General features: G+C 36.5%; 1 protein-coding gene across 1 annotated transcript; it reads right to left on the reverse strand.

Annotated features, from left to right (window-relative positions):
• Positions 1-451: 451 nt before the first annotated feature.
• LOC105816855 (DNA primase large subunit-like) lies at positions 452-8,347 on the reverse strand (the record flags this gene model as incomplete). The annotated part of the gene is made up of 2 exons (XM_012652398.1): positions 452-854; positions 8,279-8,347. Coding segments are annotated over 2 exons (294 nt in total), but the record flags the coding sequence as incomplete, so codon positions are not given.
• Between the last annotated feature and the right edge of the window lie 2,665 nt (positions 8,348-11,012).

Genomic DNA, 11,012 nt, shown 5'->3' on the forward strand with positions numbered 1-11,012 from the left:
GGTTGATTTGGCTGATCTGGCTGGCTAGGCGGGTGTCCCCTTCCTCCCTCACCGCTCCACGTGTGTCCCTCCCGAAGCTGCACGCTGGGTCGAAGAGGACGGCCTTCGGTCAAGGGTATTTGAGTAGCTGCGCTCCCCTGCTAGAACCTCCAAACAAGCTCTCAAAGCGCTACTCTAAAAACTGAGGTAATGTCCAATCTTAAGACACAATCAGATTCTCCCAATTACACACACACACAGTCATGTACATTTTGATATTTATTAACAAAAATGGGAAAAGGGTTGGGTCAAAATGACAAAGGATAAGGGTTAAAATAAAAGTGGTTTTAGCGTATTTAGCTGTATTTCTGGACATTAATCTGTCCAGAAAGCTGTTTTTATCTCCTAAAACGGGACTTAAATCACACCATTCAAGTGACAGACTTTAACAGAAACTCCTCTTCCTCCCCTTTGTCAAAGCAAAACATAGTGTGGGGTTCTGTGTTTTTAGCTGCAAGCATGGTTTCCTAATGTGTGTATACATGTGGACGGACTGGGGAGGGGTGAAAGAAGTTAAAGTTGAAACAGGCAGAATTGTAATGGTAGGAATGAAGGCTAGAGAGGAAAGGGGTTCCTAAACTGCCCAAGAATCATTCACTAAAGTAATCTTCTAGTCCCTCCATATCCATTTCCAGAGAGGAATTTAAAGAGGCCAGAGCAGATGATGCATCCTTGGTTTTCTGGACATTTGATTTGTGTTGAGGGGTTTCTGGTTGGACGGCTTCCTTCTTGATGTCTTTACCTCCATTTAGAATACGTTGACTCTCATAAAAGAACTGATTAGGATGATTCAAAGAAAAGCCACAATCATCCACCTGTACAAAGAAGCAAATTTATATCACATTAATGCACAACAAAGCTATAAATACAAGCGTTTCAAAATCTGTCCCAGCTCTCATTTAAAACTTAATACCTAAAACATGGACCCTAACTGTTGTAGTCCATAATGCTCAATCCACTACTTGCACCATTTCATTCAGAAGGAGTTTCAACTAATACCTGGACATTAAAATGACTGCATTTATGTTTTCAGCCCAAACCTCTGCACTTAGTTCCAGTTCCTGTCCAGCTTGCCTTCCATATGCAGGGCCTACTCAACATCTAGGATGGCTCAGAGGCAGCTCACACTCAATATGAAACTTATCCCGTCCCCTCTCCCCTGCCCTTTGCTCTCAGTGACTGGTATCATCATCCATTCTTGGGCATACTGGACACCTTTCTCTCACCTCTCCAAAATCCTACCTCCCATCCACACCATGCCCTCAACTCTGGTAATATCCAAACCATTACCAATTCTGGTCGATGATTACCTCAAAATAAAAAATTAGAAAAAAGTAATAAACATATGTTTGGGAAACAAGCCTGGGTGTGTGCATGTGTGTGCCACCCTGTGTATCAGTGATGCACAGGTTAGGCACCTGTGTATTCACTATTGGATCCCCAGTTCCAAGCAAAAGGCCCAGCACATCGTAGGCCAATAAATATTTAAAAAAAAAAGTGATCTCAAAATCATTGATCACCATCATTCTAATACTGGTCCCTGAGACCACTCGTATTTTAGAACTTATTTATAGTCTGGCATATGTAATTTCGTTTAGTATAATACAAACTCTGAAAAAGCAACCTAATTCAATGTAATTTCTTCATTCTAATCTTGAGCTTTCCCCCGTCTTTCTATAGAAATTTTTTTCTTTTAATTTTTCCTGTGACTTAATACAAACATGCCTAGGTTCGTAGTATTATGCCATTTCTTTTCTCAAATACTACCACAAAACTTTGAGTATCATTTCAAATTGTGCATCACACTAATGTCCTCTTATCTGAGGTTTTGCTTTCTGCAGTTTAAAATCCCTGCCTTCCTGCCTTCTGCATGTGGCACTGATAACAAAAATACCATTTTGCTTAAGTTACTTTGTTGTGTTTTTTTGTGTGGTATTTTCACTTCATATTTTTTGGAAACTAAGAAGCCATTACACTTCTTTTGTCCATCTGCCTTATATTTACCAATCTTTTTACATCTCGCTTTTTGTACTGAGGTGACTTGCACACAGTAGGTATCTAATAAACGTTTGGTGAGTTGGGCCCAGAAATAGCCAGTGTATACCAGTCACAGGTTTCACGTTAACTGAAGACTTACTATGTACATGACCATGTCATAAGCTAGTATTTTTTCAGAATATAAGAATGTATTTGACTAAGACTAACTCAAGAAATTTCCAGCCCAGTGAGTCATATATTCAAAAACCTCTGCTAAGAATGGAGAAGTGATAAGGGTCACAGATAAAGGCCCATCAGACTCCACAGTAGAGAGAAACTCCAGCTGGGGAGATCAAGGAAGCTCTGTGAGATCAAGAAGCGCTATTCAAGTTGAGTCTGGAAAGACGGAGACAGTGGAAAGCTGGGACAATGAGGGACAGGGCAATGCGAACAGCGGGACCACAAGAGCAAGGCCAAGAGGAAATGTCCTGGGAAAGCAAGTAGTTCACATAGCTGATGTGAAAGGCACAAAAAAGGGAATAGGGAATGAGGTTGGAAAGACAAGCAGGGACCAGACCTCTGAGAGCCTTGAAAACTGGGGTAAGTAGTGTAGACTGAATTCTCTACACAATGGGGAGTCAGTAAAGATCCTTAAGAGGGGAGGTGGTGTGATTAGAGCTGTGCGTAATCTTCTGGAGCTGTGCGTAATCTTCTGGTAGATTAAATGAGTTGGCAGCGGGAAAAAGGAGTTGTTGTTATGGTCCAGAATGAACCCTCCTGATGGGTTCATCAATAAACAGAAACAAGGTCTTTTCTGGTAATATTTAAACATCCAGGATTCTCGGATTCTCTGATTCTCTTTAGTAAGTTAATATATATTGGGCCAATAATTTTATAGTAACTTCAGTGTGTAACAGATAGTGATCTAAGTCTCTTAAAAATCAGTCTGTACACTAAGAATAAATGTTTCTCTTTGCTTTACTTTTTTTTGTTTGTTTTTTGTTTAACTTGGCTGCTTAATGTCAAAATGTTTCTTGAATGTTTTAGGACACATCTATAATTTTTATTAACAATGGAGTCATTTGTGAACTTCTTTATTATGTTTGATTTTCACCCAATTCATTAAAAACTGGGAGATACAATATAAACTTTGCATTTTGCAAAGTGTTCCACAAAAAGTAAGTTTATTCCCTAAGACATTTCAATCAGAAGACTCTACATTTTATAAATAGAAAAAAATTAGAGGTTAGGAGGACCTTGGGATCTGTTAAATTGTACCTCCTCCATGCAGATTAGGAAACTGAGGCCTAAAAAGAATACATGGTTTACTCAAAGTCCTAGAACTAGCAACTGGTTTTGGTCTTAATTAAAATTCAGGCCTTTTGACTAGATCATTTAGTTGCTCTGAAAGCTGTTTGAAGAGGTTTTACGCAAAGTCAAATAAACTGACAATGATATCTTCATTATAATTATTTCTAGAGTTAAACTTGGCTATAAAGATTATAAAAATATAGTATTATTTCATACAAAAAGAATCTAATACCTTGTGCTATGATAACACATTGGGGATTTTCTACACCTTGCTTCAAGTTGTTAAAGTTTTCAATACCTCTGTCACAGAAGACAACTCTGAATTACTAGACTTCAGTGTGGACAAAATGAAACATGGTAATCTTTTTAAGTCTCAGTTTCTTCTATGAAATGGAGACAATAGTGTTATATGATAGGGTTGCTATCATAGGGTTGGCTATGGGAAAACCAAAGAAATACGAATGTTGAAACAAAGAGCTGTTTGTTCCACGAAATCTAAATTAAATGTCGAAAGACTCAAGAAAGGCAAGTCACTTAAAAAAAAGTTGAATTCCCAGAAGAACAGAGAATAAGATCATACTGCTTTGTATATATTATTAAGTTCCTTTTCCACTCTAAAGAAACTCACACTGGAAACTATTGACGGTGTATTATGGCAGTGGTTTGTGAAAGAAAGATGAACTAGAATTCCAATCCCTAAGCTATACTCAAACAAAAGACACCTTGCCCTTACATCAAAAGATTAGAAAATGAATGACATTTGAATGTCTTAACTTTAAAATATCATATTTAAGGAACATATGTATTTTTTATGAATCCTTATTTTAATTAATATGTTATTAACCAACTAAAATGGTGCCTAGGGCCTTGACATGAAGATTTGTGCCGTGGCTCTGTGTGATGTTTCTCAATTTTCTCTCTTAGGCCTGCAATTGCCTTTCTTAACTATTTTGTTAAGCTCATTGTGATCTATTAAGTTGCTTGATAGCAAGATGAAATTATGAAGTTTCCTTTTTACTGAATTGTGTTTTCTTTTAGGATGGGTTGTCTTTTGAGTCTTTCTTTCTTTCACTGTTATTTTTGAAGAAAGTATATATAGTTGCCATTAAATTTCCTTTCATCTTGCTCAAGAAAAAAAAAAACTTAGGGATTTTTTGGGGAAGGAGAAGAGCATAAACTAAACAGAGTGAAAATAGGGCTTTAAAACCAAACTAGGAAAAAGAATAGAGAAAGAGAAGTATCTACATCTAAATCCCCCATTTCACTTATTTCTGCTCAGAAGCCATTTACTTCTCATTTGCAAATATTAAGTGAATTTTTTCCTGATTTTTGTCTACTATGAATCTTCTGGTTCTTTCCTTGCCGCCTTTCTTGTTTGGTTGCTATTGGTGACGTTTTTCTTCGTAGTTGATGATTTTTGACTATGTTTCACACATTTTGTTAGGTATTGGGAAAGGCAAATTCTGTGATGTGTTTTCATTCTGCCATATTAGCTTGGAAGATCCAAAGTGTACTGTAAAGGATCCGAAACAAGATTAGTATAGCCGGAGTCCAGAGGAAGAGGGGTGGACTGGAGGCCTTAATAGGCTATGTGATAAATTTTAGATTTCATCTTGAGAGAAGTAGAAGCCATTTAAGGCTTTTTTAAAGCAGGTTCCTGAAATGATCAGATTCCTCTATTGTTAAAGGTCACTCCAGCAGCTGTGTGAGGAGAAAGCATTGGAATGGGGCATGTGTAGATGCCGAGAAATGAGGTAGGAAGCTACTGCAGTGATCCAAGTGAGATGATGGTGGCTGCTAGCCCAGCATTCTAATTGATATCCATAATGATGACCCTGAGTTATTATAAAAAAGGCTTAATTGTTTTTCATATATCTTGTTTAAGATGGCAGGAAAATGTTTGATAGGTTTTAACAAGATTTCTGCAGAGATTTATATGGTGGGGAAAAATTATGCTCAGCTATTTAGAAAATAAGTATCCACAATTACTGTGTCCAAACAAGTTTATTTCCGAAACCATTAATCTCTGACTTTTAATTGAAAATAATCTACATAAGGCCTAGTATTTTTATTTATACATGGAGCATGGAGGAAATAAAGAATATACTACAGTATAAAATTATTTTAAACACTGATCCCTAAAAATACTGACAAAAACAGGTTTTAAGCAGGCCAGCTTTTGACATATACTAAATGAACCTCTCTCAGACATTTGCTTGGAATCAGCACATTTTGCACACAATGACCTTCACACAAACATGGGTCTCATATTTCTGCCACTGCAAATGTAGATTTTCAAGGAATGAAAGCAATATTGTTTTACCTATGGGATATTTGGGTTTTAATCAAGAGGTTTTGCAATGACAGCTTATAATGAGGCAGCTGGTATTACCAAAACAGCCATATGGAACTATCATAGTGCTGCTGCAAATGGTATCAATTAACTGGTTCATTTTGAAAACTTTCATTTAAGTGCGTTTGATCACAGAGGCCTCAGGAAAATAAACATAGGGTTTTATTTGGCGGGGTCAGGGGGAAGGCAGGCAGAAATCTGACAAAAATATTCTCTTTTACATTAGAAACGATTATAAATGAAGGAAGATACTCATATTTAAAAAAACCTATAATGAAACAGCTAGTGAATACAAACAGCCTTTTACTTCATTGATTTACAGGTGGTTTAAGTTAGATTATATGTGAGAGAATTGAGATACATGTTTTTTCAATATCTTCATTCATCTAAGGCAAATTTTAAAAACTAGCATAGCGATACTCTTATGGGAATAATCAATAGAGTGCTATTACGAAAGCAGATTTGAGAGGTAAAAAAAAAAAAACTCCTTTTCAGTGATTATGTCACAAATTCAATGTTTAACTAATTTTTATATCTTATTTTTTAAAAGAGGTTGGTTAATACACCTCAATTTAAGAACACATATGAAATTAAAACTCTCAAGCTGAGCCAGCGAATGAAGGCATGTAGTCTTTGAGGAGTGAGTCACACAGAACTGGTGCTGGCTTATCTGGGGTGATTCCCATTGTAACAAAAACTAGTGAGATTTTGTTGTTACTTGCTATTTTCTTGATGTTTAGTCTTTTAAATTTTGTAAAGTTAGGTGTAGACGAAGAGGACTGGGCCCACAGCAGACCAGGGCTCTCGCTCCAGATTTCCATTGACCAGCTATGATATGTAGGGCAAGTCACTTAGAATCACTAGGCCTCCTTTTTTTAAGAATGTAAATGATAAAGGTTGGATGAGATGACCTCTAAAGTCCCTCCATATTTATGATTTGATGAATCTCCCTCAACAGGAAAATGCTAATCACCTCCACAGTCATCAGTGCAAATCCAATACCAAATACCATGAAACAGCACAAGCTTTCAGATGAGTGAGACAGCCTGGGTTCAAACTCAAGTTCCGTTCCTTCTTAGCAACATGACCTTACACTGGTTGCTCAGCCTCCCTAAGTTCTATTCATAAATGGGGATATATACAGTATCTTGCTGTAGTGTGAATTAAAAGAGCTAATATGTTCAAAGAATTTAGTGCTGTGCCTAGCACACATTAAGGGTTCTATAGATACTGGCAGGTTTACTATTATTATTTCAATTATTATTGGTATGTCATAGGCAAGTTTTATATATTTTTCCTATGAAACATCTTATCAAGAAATTCCGCAATTATATAGCCAGAATAGAAAAATTATTTTGTGACAACTAAACAGAAACATAAAAATAATTGTAAAACTTGGCATGGTAACTGATGATGAATTCAGTAAGTGCAACATCTTTTTGGGGAGAGTCATAGATCCCTGACAAATACCACAGACTCCAGAGAAATGCACATACGCATTCAGAGGCAAAATGTTTCATCAAGAGGAGCAGGAACCTCCAAAGTCCATTCTTGGATGTCCCAGGTTAGAAATCCACGCAGTGGTTGCAAACTGGGGGCCAGTGGGCTGAATGTGACCTGCAGATGTGTTCTGTTGGCCTGCACAGGGCCTTAAAATTTGTCAGTGGGAATGCCTCTAACGGCATAAAGTCTTCAGTGTACCATAGTTTTACCTCACTCTCTGCTATTAATCTCAGCCAGCTTTACTTGTTTGGGTTATTTGCCTGACCTCTGTAGGCCTCAGAGTTTGTGCCCCTTGCTTTACACATTTCAGAACCTACTCTGAGACAGACTGGGTCATTCAGCACTCACTGTAATAACCTAGCAGGCCGATTTGTACTAAGGAGGCTGGCAAGATAAAAACTAAATACATTTCCCTGACTCCCTTACAGTTTGGGGTCCACATGTAATTTAGGTTCTGCCATGCAGATAAATATGAGACTTGGAAAGGAGATTACAACAACATGAGGTTTGAGGATCAGATTTTCTGCATGGAAGGTGGCAAAAACCTTTGGTTCTTCTGGGCAGCTATGGCAAAGGTTCTAAATCTAGTCCAGGGATTGGTGCATTAAGGCCTGTAGGTCAAATCTGGACTCTACCTATTTTTATAAACATCCCTCTTTTGGGTTAGAGTCATACCTATTTATTTACATATTTTCTGTGGCTGCTTTTTCACTACACTGGCAAGGTTGAGTACTTGTTACAGAGACCACATGGACCACAAAGCCTAAATTTTTACAATCTGGTTCTTTACCGAAAAAGTTTACTGACTCTTGGTCTCATCCCTAGATATGGAGTGGTAGGTGGCAGCTGCAGTAAAGTAAGAGTTTCTCATGATGTAGCTTCCTCTAGTTCCAATATTCCTGGTTCTGCAGCATCCAAGCTTAGTTCTCTGGCCCTTCTATAAATTTTGTAAGTTACTTAATACCATGTAATAAATCCCTTTCTGCTGAAAATAGCTAGAGTGGTTTCCATTGCTGCAACTAAAAACCCTGAATGAGATAGAGAGTAGTAACAAAAGACAAAGAATTAGGCTATAAAGTAAAATAATTTACTTACATTATGTGTCATCTCGAAGTATTTCTGACAGGCTACCTGGTAATGTGTACCCTTTACTAAATCCAAAATCTAAAATGAATGAGGAAAAAGAGAAAAATTAGAAATTAAGTTTCTTCTAAGCCACTGTAGCTTGGCGTTTTTGTAATCTTTATTTGAGACAGGAAATGCAATAAATCATGTAGCATGTTGTACTTCTGTAGCCCCGACATTGTGATAATTCTGACATTATACAGTAGCAGTTTAGGTCAGCATTAAACTACAGAGGACAAGAGATAGTAAGTGATCTTTCTGACCTACCAACTGTGCATTGTAATAACTTTACCTCAACAACAAGATGAAAATAGATCCTGGTATTATGACTTTGACACTTATTGTCAGAACATCATATTGCAACATCTCTTCCAAAATTGTAGATATAAATCTAGCAATCTAATGGTTGGTGCATGAAGCAATCAAGTATACTATTCAGATTTTTATTTTCCACATTACTAGTTTATACAGATACAGCATAAAATACTGCTGTGTGCCCATCAGGAAAATTTAATGTAAACCCTTTGGATGAGTATCTGTGAAGAGGGAATGCTTTTACCGTCAATCAGATTTGTCCTTTTTGAAATGAAGTTATTTCTAGTAAAGCTCAGCAGAATATGAGTGAATAGTCTATTCTGAGCACCTATTAGGAACATCATCGTATCTTTTGTAAATACGATTTGCTTTCCAATTCTACTTCATGTAATCTCCTTAGAGCGGTGCAAACTCCCATCCTTATCAGCAGAGTGCAATGCCAGTTGAAATCTGTAAAGTCTCATCACCTCCCCACATCCCCAAACGAATAAAATATACATTTGGCCTATTTATCAAACATAGTAAAATGCTGAAATTAAAAGATAATCCCAAATAAAGGGAAACATAATTCTGGAGAAACGTTAATTTCTATCCCTTTTCAAAAGGCTGACCTTCCTGTCACAAAAAGAACATGAAGTCTCAAACTCCTGCCATCCTCATTACTGAACATAGCTTTACATCTTTTGACAGATACACAAAGAGATTATAGTTGCGGAATGGGCATGATACAATACTGACAAGAATGTGCTTAAAAGATTGTTTTTCTCTGATTGTCTTATAGATTACTTTTCTGATTTGATGTCACCTTTTATTAAATCTTACGAAAGACCTGTGTAAATGCCAACCAATCACAGAATCCATTTGACCTGTCTACTTTTCTTGATTAGAGCAAAAATGAAAAATACATCAATTTAAAATGAATGACAAAGTTTTCCCAGTAATGCTAACACTCCGATGCTTTTAAACTGTATATTATTGACAAACATCAATAACAATTAATATCTGTGAATTAGAATTTTGGAGAAGACTTCGAATGTAAATTTAAGCTTTAAATCATACCATAAATTACCTGAAGAGAAATTTAATTCATAGAAATAAAAAAGCTCAACTGTGTGGTATATAAGTTCCTTTTATGCAAAAACAAAACAATGAATCTAACATTCTATGTATATAAAACAGAAGTAATACCTTTAAATATCTTCCTTGCAAAGTAAATATGTAACATTATGTACATACAAACTAATATATATATGTTTGGGAAACATGCTATGAAGAAATACTTATAAAAAACATTATTAGTTGGGTGATAGTCAAATATGTAAAAAATGTTATTAAGGACAGCTGACACACAAGCCACAGAATGTGAGAAAAGGAGATTTACTGGAAATTTTAGGTTCTATAAAAAAAATTAATCACACAACAATCCCCCCTCACCCCCACGTCCATTCGCAGGGAGGGCTCTTCCTTAACAAAAATAATTGACTTTTTCCTTTATCTTTTTAGGAAGAATTTTTATTTGAAATCTGCCTACAGTCTACAAATAAATCACCCAACCATCTATCCTTAACTTTACCAATCATGTCGCAGCATAGTTGAGGGGAATGAAAGTTTCTGTACATATGGAAAGGTGCGATGAGAAAAAAAGGCAGTAGAGGGTTTTCCCCCTTTGGCCAGAAATGCTATTCAAAGACAGACACAAACTTAGGCCTACGGGGATGAGGCAGAGAAGAGAGAATACCGAGTAACAGAAATACAGAGGACCAAAAAATGAGCTAATAAGAAATTCAAGAAAAAGATTGCTTTGAGGTGAGTAGGTATTAATGGTAGATGTTATCTTCATTTCAGAGAGGAAGAAATATATCCTCTTAGGGTGTCTGTCTCATAAGGGCCATTTACTGCAGAAAGACTTAAAAAATCTCTTGCTTAAGAGGAATATAAAAAACATGCTTTTAAAATGAAGATAGAAAACATGAAACATTACTCAAATCAAACTAATAAAAATATATATTTTAAGATTATGATCTATATTACAGAGATATAAGAAAAGCACAAAAAAGAGAAGTTCTTGTGGACCAATGAATAAAATTTGTTTTTTTCTCTGCATAAAATGGGGAGCTACTGCACTGTTCTAGCACAGGAGTAAAGTGAACCGACTGACATTTTTAACAGGATCATTCTGCCTGCTGTGCTGGGAACAGATTGGAAAGAGCAGGTGTAGAACCACAGAGCTCATAAGAATCCAGGGAATAAATGATCAGTCCTTGGACCAGGGTGGTAATAGCAGTGGTGGTGAAAAGTGGTCAGATTGGGAGACAGAATCATTTCCCACTTAACTGCCATAAACTATTTCTTAAAATCACATGTTCAGCATGAAAATGCTCAGGAGGAA

Source organism: Propithecus coquereli, unplaced genomic scaffold (assembly GCF_000956105.1).
Source record: "Propithecus coquereli isolate 6110/MARCELLA unplaced genomic scaffold, Pcoq_1.0 Scaffold3895, whole genome shotgun sequence".
Classification (NCBI taxonomy): domain Eukaryota; kingdom Metazoa; phylum Chordata; class Mammalia; order Primates; family Indriidae; genus Propithecus; species Propithecus coquereli.